Consider the following 14609-nt stretch of genomic DNA (forward strand, 5'->3'; position numbering starts at 1 on the left):
AGTTAAATACAATACAGTGGGGCCTGATGGGTTTTTCTCTTTCAAGAGTGTGGTCTTTCAGTTTGAGAGCAGGACAATGATTTCACATTAAGATGTTATAATGCTTTCACTCACTCAAAACCTTCCGCTCGCACTCAATTAGCCCCCGATAGTGTGATTTACTCTGCTTGCACTCAGACATTATGTTGCTTTGACAGATTTCTTCAGCTATTCTTCTCATGCTCATGCTGCTTCTGTGCGCAGGTGAATCATATGCTCTTGGATTTTTTTGGGTGCAACGATGATGTCAAAACTCTCCAATCAACGGAATGCCAAGTGGAGCGATGACAAATGAAATTGACTAAATTTGAGTGCGAGTGCAGGGTTTAGAGTGAAAGCATTATAAAATCTGATGATGAAATTAAACTGAAAAAACAAGCTCTTGAATAACGATAGTAAAAACATAGTAATTTCACTGGCTCAGACTTTTAGGTCCCACCATGTGTGTGTTTGTTAGAGGTGTGTGTGGGTTTGTGTTTGTTGGAAATTGGGCTTTATAATTTAAGTTAAGCATCAATATTTAAGACTTGCTCTTCGCTTTACATGTGAAGTTCATTCTTGACCGTGGACATTAATAGTTTTTTATCTCATCTCCTAAGGGATGTTGATTTGAGAGTTTTGTCAAACATTCAGTTTAAATGCTGTTACTGCTTTAGAGCTGTCACTCATTCAAGAATATTTTATGTAAATGTGAGCAGCGTGGCAGCTCAACTTGGAAAAGGAGATCGAGTGAGGAGTGACAACAATGGAGCATCCCCATAAATGTCATGAAAGACACAGTGGAATGTAAGATGCTGAGGATGGGGTGAGGGAGATCACATTGCCAGGAGGTGACTGAAGATGTTCTCTGACTCTTTATATTTGAACAGCTATTGCCTGGGGGTAATCTAAACTTACCCTATACAAAGGAATCACTCACTAAACAACTTGACTGACTTGCAGCTAAACCCACGTAATTGCATTGCTTAAGAATTTGTATCATGGAAATGAGTTCTTACTTTTGATTCATATTAATGCCAGAGATTTTAATTTGCTCCATCTCATCATAATTTCCTCATTAGATTAAAGATTCCATTGCAGAAAGGTCAGGGCTGTCAGGAGGTACACAGGATCACTCCCTTTTTCTCAAATGAAAGAGTATAAAGTGAGCGAGGAGAGAGGTTCTAATTTACATGCTGTTTATGCAGCGCAGTGACCATTAGACCCTGATCATTTTTCTTGAACAAAGCCACCAAGGAAAAGTTGTAGGGTAAATTAGTCATGCCACCAAAACCATTCAGAATGTGCATGGTGAAACATCCTGATGAATAAATGTTAGGAGAGTATCTATCCTCAAACTCAAACATCATACTTTTCACAAAGATGACTATCACAGACTTTTATCTTTCAACAAATCATTTACATCGGAACAGCATATCAATAGTGAGTAGTGTAAATTTCCTCTAAAAATATCGTGGACTCCACAAGAAAACCTTTCTTAGAGATCCTGCTCCATGTTGACTTTTAATTTGGCCCATGTCCCATCCACTAACATAGATGAGGCAGGGTTATGACCTTTATTGCAGCCAATAAGCCAGTGATCCATCCATCCATCTTTATATACAGTCTGAGATTTGTCTGCTAAACAGTCATGCTGCCAATCTCCTGTTCTACCACATCCCATTCACATCTACTGACTGAGCAGGCCACTAAAGTTCGTGGTGCATCACAAAGGGATGCATCCCATTGAAATCTGCAACTGAACCTTAAATGATGTGATGAGGTAGTTGCATTGCAGAAAACGTTGAGACCAGATATGACCAAGGAAGAAGAATGTGCAGAATGAAAAAAGTAAATGTCTGGGCCAGGGTAGGACTCAAAGTATGCCCAGACAGCTAGCCCTACACTCAACTTATCCCCACATTTGGATCCTCATGTGATGAAGAGTCTGATTATACAGCGTGGGCTATTACATTCTTATGTCCCCCTCCAATCAAAATTGTGTTTTCATATTCATGCATTTGTTAATATAGTTGTTTGAGCTTCATTTCACTGTTATTTAAATACTAACAGTTTCACTTCTAAAATGAGAAATTTACAACTTTAAGTATTCTGAATATTTTAACGAGGGAATGGTAGATGTCATTTCAAGAAGTTGTAACACAAGCTTTTCATGTTTTTTTTGTCTCATTAGTGTTTTCCTCATTATTTTCTGAGCTCCATGTCATGTGGCCTTTGTGGCCTAACAATGTGTGTTGTGTCCAAGGCATTTAAATTGGTGGGGCTGTTTTTAACACATCCAATAACTGATGTAAAGTAAATTGTATCAAATTATTCACTATATTTCAAAAAAGGAAACCACTCGCAGTGGGAGTCTTTCAAGTGCCCTAATGCAAATACTGTTAAACCAAGATTAACATTACACCAGGAAAATCTCCACAATCTCACCACCTCCTAAAAATGAAAGGTACACATCCCCTTCATGACCCGCTCTCTCTCATCTGCCCCGTTCAAAGCAAACATGGGAAAAATAAAAGTTTGGATATCACTGCGTGGTGTCACAGCCGTCGTTAGGAACCTTGTCAGGCTCACCAACATCAAAGTGACCATTCACATTCTGAGGTGCTTCCCTTTTTTCCCCTCTCCATTAAAGAACACCATCAAGGGTATAAAGACCTTGTACAAAACATGTCGGTGAATGATATGAGAAGATGAAAGCGGCACTCTCTCACTTAACCTGTTACCCTCTCTTCATATGTTCGCCTTCACAGAGAGAGAATACACACTCCACAAACTAAACCTACTGCTCAAACACAACCCATGAGTTCTATGTTTTCCGTATTTAATAAATGGAAGTTATCTCCTGTCACATCAAAAACTACCTGTACTAGAAGATGGGAAAAGCCGCCTGTTGCTGTTCTCGTGATCCCCTCATACAGACACAAATCTAGAAACTATGAAAACCCCCCTGTTGAAGCTGCTGTATTTCCCATCATACCTGAAGGCTTTTGCCCCCGTTACTATTTATATTGCCATGAAAAGGCTCAACTGAACAATTAAAAATCATTTGTAGCAGGAAGAAAGTGTGGATGATTGACAGAGTCATTTTCGCGACTGTCGGATTGAAGCCTTAGCTTCACCGGTCCTGGAAGACGACTCCAGGAAACATATTGCTCCTGACACCTCATTCATCATAGAGCAGGAAAGAAATATGAAATGACAGGGCCATCTGATGTTGAGAGAGGATGAGTTGGAGAGACGAGCACAATATGTTTAGGCAGACGAAGCTCTACGATTTGAGGCCCTGTTTTCTCTCTGCATGCAAAATGCAAACCCACTCTGAGTGACGGGTGCATGTGCTGGGCGCATGTTAAAGGAAATGATCAGCATGTTGCCAAAACTGAGCCGGGGCTGAGAGAGGGTGCATCTATTTCTCCTCTGCCTCTTCTGGGGTATCTGCAGAAATATTGTGTGTCGTGAAAGGAATCAATATGCTTGATCTGAGCTAAACATCTGATAATGAATGTATGCATCTTTCAGGCTTAAAGAGAAATCAGATTATTGGAGTCAAAGGCAACAGCTGTGTCTACAGGGAATGTCAGTCAAAGGGGGGTAAAGGAGACCTGCTAATCTACAGTATATATACTACGTCTGCAGTTGTTACCAGACTTGACATTTAGTGCCTCACAGGCACATTGTGTCACATTGGATCAGTTTCTGGAGAGGTTTCATATAATAATTTATAGAGCTGGTGCATTATGCATTCTGGCCTCTACTTAAGTTTATATGTATAAAATTAACTTTATGTTTGTATCAATGAGAAAAAGGTGAAATTATTTTGTTTAAATAAATAAAAAAAGGAAATGTCCTCAACGCTACAAGATGCAGGTTTAGCAAACCAGGTACAGGTTCAACTAGTGCTAGAATGACAATCTAAAAGAAAGAAAGAAAATTCTGCTCCTCTCTGCTCTCCCTGCTCCATTTATATGTCAAGTATATGTAGTGCAGGGGAAATACTGTGCAAAGTAACAAAAAATACTACAAAGTATCACAAAAGTTTAATTAAATATAGTAATTGAGCAAATGTACTTTGTTACCTTCCTCAAATGTGCTTGTATTAAAGAACCAGAGTCAACATACAGTATATAGCACATTGATGCAAGTTTTGTAAGTGCTTACAGTCCGGCAAAGTCGTACATCGTGCTTGTGTTGCACAGACAGAGCAGTGGGTGGTAAATGGATAACCAGCATGGGACATTCAGATCAACATCTCTTTTAAGAGGCTCCTGAAAATGGCAAAGTAGCAGCACAGTCTTCCTTTCATTGGCAGACATTTATTCATCCCCAGCTAGCCACATGTTTAAGGAGCACAAGAGCAGGGCAGAGACAGGAGCACGGTGGATTTGACCAGCAGTCAATTGTTACGCAGCGATTCCACTGTGGGTATTACAACACATTGACTCCATTAAGGTAAAAGCTGTCACTGTAGCTCGTTTAGCTATGAGCTGGTCTACACTGGAGGTTTACAGCAACACCACACCTCGGTTCAAAGTAGCTACATGACCAGTTACTCAGAAAAGTAGCTTAATCCACGCTATTTATCTTCAAGAGAAAAAGAGACAAAATGATGGTGAAATGGTGAACGCTAATGATTTCAGCTACAGAAAGATATGTATTAAGCTTGAAATCATTGCCATCAAATACTGATCAGACCAGAAACTACAGCAGCAAAACCTCTGAGTCTATTGAACTGAGAGAGGGTGTTTTTGTTGCTTCTGAATAATACTTTTTTATTTGTAAGAGGAATTTTTCTTTTCTTTAAAATGTTACAGTCTTTTATATCGTAACAGTGGAGGTTGAGCAGTGTGTGATGGAGGATAAGTTAGGAGCGACACGTGAAGGAGAGGAACAGAGAGACAGAGGAGAGAGGGACAGCCGTCTGTACTTTGTGTTATGAGTTATTTAAGTTGATTGGTTGATTGTACTGTTTGATCACTCAAATAATTCATATTATCATTTCTCCTTGTCGAACCATCTATACCACACAAGAACATGCTCACCACACGCCTACACCGAGATGTCTTCTACAAGGAAACCAATAAAGAAGAGGCAGGGACCTGGACCCGCTGCCTCTTCTGTCTTCTGACCACAGTGGCAGAGGTTTGTATTTTGGTGACCACAAGGTGTAGAGTTCTTGTAGTTATTTCTTTTTAGATGGTCTATCTGTTTTTTACAACTTTAATTTTGTTGATTTTAGTTTTGATGTCGGTTGAGTTTTAGAGGGACGACTCCAGATCCTACGACCCTTTGTGGGTTGTTCCGTCTGGCCTCCCTTCTTTTGTTCATTTTGACCAGCCCACGAGCCTTCTGTTGTTTGTTGTGAATGTGGATTGTGGTTACTTCTTCTTTTGTTTCTTAATAAACAGTGTTTCTGCTTCTACTCTTTTGGTTATGCTGGACCTGTTTTGTCGAGAGCCTTTCCAGGGGCTGCACCAGAGCTGTTTAACTATCCTGCAGGAGAAGAATTTTAGAAAACAAAAGCGGTATTTCGGTTTGTTTCATGTTTAGCTTGAAGCAACGATATAGTCTCCTCATGTCTTCACACAGATCTGTTGCCATCGGACACTGTTCTTCATCTTTTCCCTGGGTGATTCAGTCATACAATACATGCATACAATTTTTACTTTTTTCAAACTAACTTTTTCACCTCAGCCAGGTGCAGATCTCCAGTGATTCTGCTGGGTGTACTGTGCGCAAATAGAAAATGTAAATAAAACAGGTGGATTGAAGCCCACCTGAGGATGAATCCAGCTCCTAGCTAATCCCAAAAAGCATAGAGGTAAATAAAAGATTATTGACAAACACACATTTTTCCACTTATTTTCTGAACTTTTTGTTTGGTGGACAATAAAATAAAATCATATGCTGCTACAGTAAGCTTGTTGATGTTAACTCCTCACTCTTTCACTAGAAAAAAAAAAAATACTCCTGACCTGAATGATTAGTTGTTTTGGCTCTGTTCCCCCACCCCCCTCTTGTTCCCTTCAAACAATAACGTTCCACCCTACAGAGAAAGACCTATGAGTCACCAACAGTGTACCTCTGCTCGTGGCTAAGAATCCACCAGAGAGACGATGCTGAGAGGAATCATTATTTTTCACTACCCAGTGAGCTGAGAAAGTGTGAGACAGTGAACGAGAGAAAAGTTACTTTTATTTTTTGGCAAAAACTAAAAACCCAGGCTAATGCAATTCAATACAAAATATTATACCTATAACTCTACTATTTCTATGTTGGAAAATGTTTTATCCTGGTTTAACTCACCTTAAACTGTAGGCTATACCTTTGTCCTGATCCTGTTTTTATCTTGAATCACAGTCTGAGTCATTTATTAATGACTTTCATTTATATGATGTGATTTTGCAGTACCTGCCATGGTATCTACTGTGCACGGTGCCTAAGAAGGCAGAGTTAATTTTCACAAGAAATGTACACATGCTGTAAATATAATGGTGTCACCACTGTACTTTGTGATTTACAAATTGATTTACAGTGCACCCAAAAGGAGTCTGTATTATATCTGTGCAGAGATTGGTCTGGCAGTAGTTGTGTTGTGACAGTTTGGCTTGCACACAATAAAGATTCTTGAACATACAGAAAGATGGAAATAGATCTAACCAAGTTAATATTGAATGCAGCAAGTGTCCAAATTGCACTAAATTCAACAATACTCATGGCAAGTGTGAAGCCAATAAGCTGAACAGTTCTCGAGATATGTATTCCAAAGACAGACAGATTCTCCCATTAAAATCCCCAAACACCGTCTTGAACATGTCTAATTCTCAAAACATCTTCCACTTAACAATACACACGAAAATGATGCCCAGGAGCTACCAATTAGACAAACCAAAAAAAAAAAAAAAAAAGGTAATTTTCAAGCTGAAATTTGTACTCAAAACCATATGCTGGGGGTTTAGAGGGTAAGATGTCTGGTCATGAATGTAAAAGATGAGTTTTTTAATGGTGGGTAAAGAGTTTGATGCACTTCCGAGAGGACCTACATCTCACATCCCGGATCCTGACCAACCAACCAACCACAATAAGTGAGGATCTCGAACTGTGTGCCAGACACGGCTGTCTGGAGTACGGGGCCCTCGCAGGGAATGTGGCACATTCTTGTTCACCCTCTACACTGCAGACTGTCTCAGAAACTCCCCCTCCTGTCACCTGCAGAGGTTCTCTGATGACTCAGTGATCGTTAGCCTCATCACAGATGAAGATGACAGGGAATACAGAGGACTGACGCAGGACTTTGTGTACCGTTGCCAACCGCAGTCCTGCCTGCAGATCAACACAGCGGAAACCAAAGAACCGGTGGCGGATTTCGGCAGGCGCATACACCTCCCCCAACACCAGTGAACAGCCAGGGAATGGAAAAGGAGATGGTAACTGGGTGTTCACCTGACACCATAAACTGGACTGGACTGATCATGCCATTGCACTTTATAAGAAGGGCCATTTGGGAATACAGAGGTCGCTCCTGAAGATCTTTTATGGAATATATACAGCCATTTTCTTTGGAATAGTTTACTGGGGCAGTGGCATTACTGACAGGAAGAGACTGAATAGACTGATTAAGATGGCGAGCTCACTTGACTCAGTGAGGGTGGTGTCTTCTCTGATGGACAACCAGTCCCACCCTCTATAGGACACCATCACAGCAATAGCTCCTTCAGCGAGAGACTAATCCACCCAAAGTGTCTGATGAAGAAGGCAGTAACACTGTACAACCAACTCTGCTCTCAGTAGAATTGCATGCACCCATTATTGACTGGACTTTTCACTCCGGTTTAACTCTTGTAACTCGTATTCACTCTGTCAGTGCAATTCAATAGCTTATGTGCAAATCCATTCCACTGCATATATTCTTGTACTATATATATACTGTTTTTATACTATATATATATTTTTTTTTTTAATTATATAATTTTTAACATTTCCTTACAAGTTTGTACTTGTAAGGAAATGTTAAAAATATAAGTATTGCATACTTTTTCACTATTACTTACTGATATTTGTGACTGCCCTCTTGCTACTGTTTTGGGACGAATAAAGAATTATCTTAGATAATTGGGGAAAACAAGAAATAATAAGTATGTTTTATTTCATTTCTGAAGGAGCAAGCAGTGCCTGAGCTAAGTTTATTTTACTACAAAAGAGCAAAACATAAATAACTGAATAAAATTTGATCCAAGATATCTGGCTTTGAGTGGTATTCATATAGAAGTCATATGTTGAGACTAAATCATGTGACCATAGAACTAGTAACTTTCCACTAACCTCTGGCACTCGCTGGCATGGAGAACCAGGCCCTGGTTGTTCTTGGCACTGACGGTGAGCTCATGCTCCGTTGGGTTGAAGATGTCGAGCAGCAGGTGACACTGGCGGGTGCTGTGGACACATACAGACATTATCAAATGCTGTAAAACCAAAACGTGTGTTCACACCAAAACTCAGTCCAGAGAACAGTTTCTGTTTCCACAGACTCATAATGATGCTCAGCCCTAATTTCTTTATGCATTATACACACAACAATAACAAGCTTACAACGATTCAAGTCCTATAGGGTCTGCCCATGTAACCTATGCATGGTGACTTGTTAATGAATGTGGGTGTTTATAATTTATGCACAAGGTTACAGTTACTTTCCAAAAATACACGGCCACATGCACGCACACAGCAAACGCATGAGATCAAGAGAGGAGACTGTGTGAAGTACCCATCAGTCCTTGTCATAACATCAAAGGTGGCGGTGCTTTCATCAGGCCCACAGGCCTGGCTGGAGCAGGCCATCTCCACATCATCCCAGGCCTGCCTTTCTCATGCAGATCAGAAGACGGCCAATTTGTGATTTAGATCAAGACAGGAGAGATGATTCAAGGTTTTCAAAGAGTTAATTTTAACCCGAGTAGTTGTTTTTTTCTTCCGCGTTATGAGACGATGAAAGGAATGGATCTCTCTAACCAGAACTGAAGAGAGTGTGCTGTTTCTGAATGTGTACACAATAGATGTAAATATGTGAGTAAAGGCTGTATTGGATAAAAGATTGTGTAATATCCACCAGAGCTTACAGAGGTTGATGAGGAAACTACACACACTGCTCTTATATGGCACCATGAGAATTATGACGATTAAAATGCTCACAATTATTTATAAATAGCATGTGGGGGTTTTGTACTGGGCTGCATAATACTGGTGTTCATGGTGTTGCCCAGGAATAAATATGGTTTTAAAATGTATCTGAAAATACAACAGCTTTGAAAAAAGATACATCTACTTACAATGACACAGTGACATTAAAGGTTCAGTGTGTAGGATTTAGTGACATCTAGTGGTGAAGTTGCATGTTAAGCTGAACTACCCTCACCTCACTCTCTCTGTCCAAACATGAAAGAGAACCTTTGGAAGCCTTCAGTTGCCATAAAAAGTCAAAAGGTGTATAGTTTGTCCAGTTTGGACTACAGTGAAAAACATGACGGCCCTGTAGAGAGGACACGCTCCTGATGTAAATATAAGGGGCTTATTCTAAGGTAAAAGAAAGAAGTGAACAAGTGAAACAAAGAATGTATTTAAAAAAAGATAAATACATACACAGATATAAATAAAATATAAATGAAATTAAGAGAAGTAAGACAGAGGTGAAATGAAGTTGAGTGAAAAGATGTTTGAAGAGATTCATTGAAAATATTTATGGGAAAAAGAAAGACCTGACTTATAGCATTACATATTACATACCTAGAATTACCACCCTGCCGTAGTATGCCTTCCTTCCCTGATTTATATGAGGTCACATGACTTGACTTTTGAGACAACTGGTTAAAAATATGAAGAAACGCCAGTGGGTGTTCCAGACATATCACGTCCACTAGAACATAAGGTCACCGTTACCCTGGGCTTTGACCTTAAACCACCAAATTCTAATCAGTTCGTCTGAGAGTCCAACTGAACATTTGCACTATATTTCAAAATATTTACTGGAGGTATTCCTGTGATATGGCGTTGGGTTTTGGAAGGTCACAGCGACCGTGACCATTGACCTTAAACCACCGAAATCGAATCAATTCATTCTTCAGACAAACTAAACATTTGTACCAAATCTCAACCTGAAAATATAATGCTTTCGATGGCGCTAGGGTATTAAGAGATGAGGTATGGTTTAACAGACGATAGCATAACAAAATCATAAGTCAAGTTGTAGCTAACTGAGCTGTATGTCATACTTTGAATAACATTTAAAGGTCCAGTGTGTAAGATTTAGGTGAAAGGGAACTATTGGCAGAAATGTATTGTAGAATAATCTTTGTGATGTTTTCACAGTTTTCTTTCATCTAAATTGTATGAATTGCAGTTTTCTTTACCCTAGAAAAAGTACTTTATATTTAAATACATACATTTCGTCATCGAGGGGGTCCTCTCTACGGAGGCTGCCATGTTTATTACATCAGTCCAGACTGGACAAACTAAACACCTTTTGAGTTTTTATGACAACTGAAGGCTATCACAGGTTTTTTTCATGTTTTGAAGGTGAGGTGAGGGGCGTTCAGCTGCAACATGTAATTTCAACACTATATATAACACTGAATCTTTAAGTCACTATAAGTCTATGAAACATTATTCTGAACAAATCATCTAGAAAAGACAGGTTTTAGTTATTGCCTTTGGTCTTTAGAATGCACCACCCTCAGATTTAATTGCAACTAGTTTCATACAGCACGGATAGAAAACAGATGTGCCCAAGCATCAGCCCATCTTGCCTCCAGGTTACACTAAGCCCCTCTCCCAGCCAGCATCTCGCCTCTTAAATCCCAGGGTTAATGGACGCTTAAGTTGAGCTTCCCCAAGTCTCTAATAAACTGCTGTGGCAATTAAAGGAGATTTTTTTTTTTTTCCCAAGGCCAACCAGGGTTTTGTTAATTGTCTCGTTGTCTTTGTTGGTGGACGTGATTAAGGGGCTGAGTGGGGCGAGGTACTGATTTATAGACCAGGGCGTTTGGCTGAGGTGATCAATCAAACCACCCATTTAAGTAACACGGGCTCATTGTTAGTGCACTAAGTACAGAAGATAAAGTGAAGGTACAGATACAGATTTGCAAATTTTGATTTGAAGAGCTCACAATCACAGCCCAGACAAACAGACTAAAACCAAAAGAGGTGTCCTCGGTCCAGATCAAACGGAACCATGCATCTTTTTGGATCAAATGTTTACAATGTGACAAAGACATGGAGCTTGGTTCTGCCCATAGCCCAAACTTTCAGGTGTGAAAATGGCATTAGTCTCAGCACTCAAAGTTCCAAAACACTAACCACTGAGGTTTTTAATGCTGAGTCTGATTGGAAAATGGCAATCCAATCAGTCTAATCAGAGGGCATGTGGTTCTATTAGCAACAACTCCGCCACAGGTTCAAAAGGAAAATTAATTTTTATGATGGACGATAGCGTGGCCTCCTCCATGACCCAGGTGGGTTTGCCTATAGCACACTAAATGTTTACCAATTTATTCTACACCATCATCAATGACAACTATCCCCAGTGTCTCAGAAATCATTTCCTACAAAGCATTATGTTGAGTTACTGCATGGGGCTCTAAGATCTAAGCTACATAAATTATTCAGAAGCAACGATAAGGTTTCAAACTACTTGTCTCCATTTCAGTCTGCGAATGTTTGAATGCCTCTCTGAGAGCAGAGTGCTGAAGAGAGGGAACAAAGCTATCACCAGTGTTTCAAAAACTATTGAACCTGCTTCTTTGCACATAGCATACAAAGCAAATCATCCGTCAATGAAATATCAATACTACTACCTTATGAAGATTTGATAAAGGCCTAAATAACTCTGGCTGCCTGTGCTGCACTTGTATGAATGTGTCACTTTAAGTACTTGCGAGTAAATTCATTTTAAGGAGACAGTCATGAACACGGACATTTTTCAGGTACAGGATGGAGGTCTATGAACTCCACCACACTAACAAATAACCCATTCGATTTGCTTCTGTTAATTTGAATTGATTCAGTTTCAGTTTTCTCTAAACCTGGTGCCGCACATTTCTATTCCAAGATGACAAAATGGCATCGACATATAACTGACAAAAGCCGCAGCTGACAGGTGACAGTCTGACCATTTTTGCTCTGACACAAAAAGACAAATCAGTCTATTGCTATCAGTGTGTGGTGTGACACTTATTACTTTGGCCCAGGCGTGTGGTTATTGCGAGGCAGTGGGCGGTAAAATTGCCACACACCACAGACCAAGGCAAAAATGAACAGATCAATGGAGTTGGGCCCACGGCTCAGTCAATTCTGCAAATCTGCAATCAATGCGTGCTGATTTCGAAGCGCTGCTCTGGCACAAAATCGTGACATATTCCATGCGCAGAAAACGTAATGGCCTTAATTATCCGGGTTGGATTTAGAGGACTGCCAATGATGTGCTATTTTTAGCTGCAGCAACTTATAAGAGACAGCTGACGTTTATGTCCACATTTAAAGATTTAAAGTGGAAATTGGCTATGAAACTAATTACTGGCTCGTCAGTGTCTAAAAGGGCCATTTCACCCAAAGACATTTCTTCCTTTAACAGTGGACTTGGTTTTAGATTGGATTAAAACATTAAAGTTTCAAAAGCAACATTTCTGTCCAGTTGGAATTCGAATTCTTTACAATGACATCTATCAGATGTAGGCAGCGGAGGTTTCCCTTCATACAAGAGCTGCAAAGTGTTAGAATTAGTGCAATGACGCACAGGATGCACTTTCTTGAAAACACTTTGGAGGATCAGTTAATTCCCCCCAGCAGAGTGATGTATTTTCCAGGGCAACACAATGTTAAGCAAATGGTCTCTATAAAGTATGGATCACTGGGTATTTCACACGTCCAGGCTCCGTGCTACTTGCTCTAAGAGATCTGTCACCTTACATACGGCCTAACCCCTGAAGAGGGTACTCTGCGTGCCAAGAGAAAATGGCCATCGAATCTTGCCATAAACATCAAATGAAGAGGCAAAAGAGAGGGGAGAGTGGAAACACATATCCTTGGAACTTAATTTAATTCTACTTGGGGAAATGGAATGTCCTGCAGTAGTTTTTTTTTATTCATTAGGGTCCGAGCAAAACCTTTAGATGCATTGATTCCCCAAAGAAAAGTGTATGTGAGAGAGGAAGACTAAGAGAAAAAAGTAAAGTCAGTACTGTATATAGCAAAAAGAGATGCTGTAAGCAAAAAAAATACAAAGGTACATATATCCTGAGGCAAAAGGAGAAGAAGAGCTGATAAGAGAGAGGCAAAGAGAGATCTGGAGAGCAGTAATGAAAGAAGAAATGAAATGTGCAATAGAAGAGAGGCAGAAGAGAAGAAACAGACTGAGGGGAAAAGAAAAAGTCAAAGGAGATAGAGATAGGATACTGGATTGTCCTGCTGCATTATAAGATGCATTTCTGTGCTGCACATACAAAGTGGTGACAGACTAGGAAATAGAAGGGAAAATGTTCAGAGGAGGCAGGTTAAGAATTAATGTGAGGGAAAGGACAATAAGATGAGAGGTCGAACTGTAGCAAGAGCAACGTGAGAATAGAGCGGGAAAATCTCTGGGAAATTTACAGCGAGCGAGTAGGCGTGTTGATGACATTTGTAACATGCAAAAGGACGCTAAACTGAAAAAGACAAAGAGAAAACAAATCTCGTGCCAAACAAGGGGAAAACGATGACCAGAGTCAACTAGGAAAGATTTGGCAGTTTGGTTGAAGGCTAGAATTTCTCAGTGTGTGTGTGTGTGTACTGCATTATTAGTGCAGTTGATACAATTTCTTTGCAAATTTGAAAATAAAATGGTTGTTTTAAGAATGATGTGGGTTGGTACAATATGTTTCTTTGGAGGAGGTGGGTTCGGTTTGGTTTGATGTTGGCCAGCCCACGTTAACTATCAGCTCACCACGCAAAGCAGCCCTTATTTCACCGTGTCACTTTCTTTTCATGTTTTTTGAAAGAGAGTTTTAAAAGGCAGAGTGACAGTGGGGTAAGGAGGGCAACAACTTGGAAGAGCGAGACAGAGACAGAAAGAATCATCACGGTGCTACAGAGCGAAGAAGATTCGTCATTCTGAAACTTCAGTTTCCTGAGGTGCAGTGACATTATCTTTGCCTGCCCCTGTTGGATACTTCACCGACCTGCCGTGGATCACAGTCATAGGAGAAGCACAAGGAGGCAAGTGTCGATTCTGGTATCAAAGCTGAACAACATGATGCCAACTTCCAGCTGTGAGCAGGTCAACAGTGCACCAGAACCACACACACACAAGTTCTACTCTGTCCTTTAAGTGCTGAAGGCACAAGCTTTCAAAAATAATCATCGGCTTCTACCTGAACCTGTCCTCCACAACAGCCGTCATGAAGGTGATCGACAGCCCATAGGGCCATCTGTAGGTGGCAGCTATACGTGTTCCATGATGGACGCTGTCAAAGCCGGATTATACACATCAGATCCACAGGCTACCTTGATTATAAATTCAATAACCATCCCCCTGCCAGTGGACACAGAAT

General features: G+C 40.2%; 1 protein-coding gene across 4 annotated transcripts in view; it reads right to left on the reverse strand.

Annotated features, from left to right (window-relative positions):
• Nucleotides 1-14609, reverse strand: part of trappc9 (trafficking protein particle complex subunit 9) — a 185894-nt gene that overhangs the window by 78465 nt on the left and 92820 nt on the right. For all 4 annotated transcript variants that reach the window (XM_020090867.2, XM_020090866.2, XM_069516452.1 and 1 more), the window contains one exon: nucleotides 8359-8469. In XM_020090867.2, the coding sequence (XP_019946426.2) occupies nucleotides 8359-8469 (111 nt within the window). The remainder of the gene's footprint in view (nucleotides 1-8358; nucleotides 8470-14609) is intronic.

The sequence above is a fragment of the Paralichthys olivaceus genome, chromosome 20 (genome assembly GCF_024713975.1).
Source record: "Paralichthys olivaceus isolate ysfri-2021 chromosome 20, ASM2471397v2, whole genome shotgun sequence".
Classification (NCBI taxonomy): Eukaryota; Metazoa; Chordata; class Actinopteri; order Pleuronectiformes; family Paralichthyidae; genus Paralichthys; species Paralichthys olivaceus.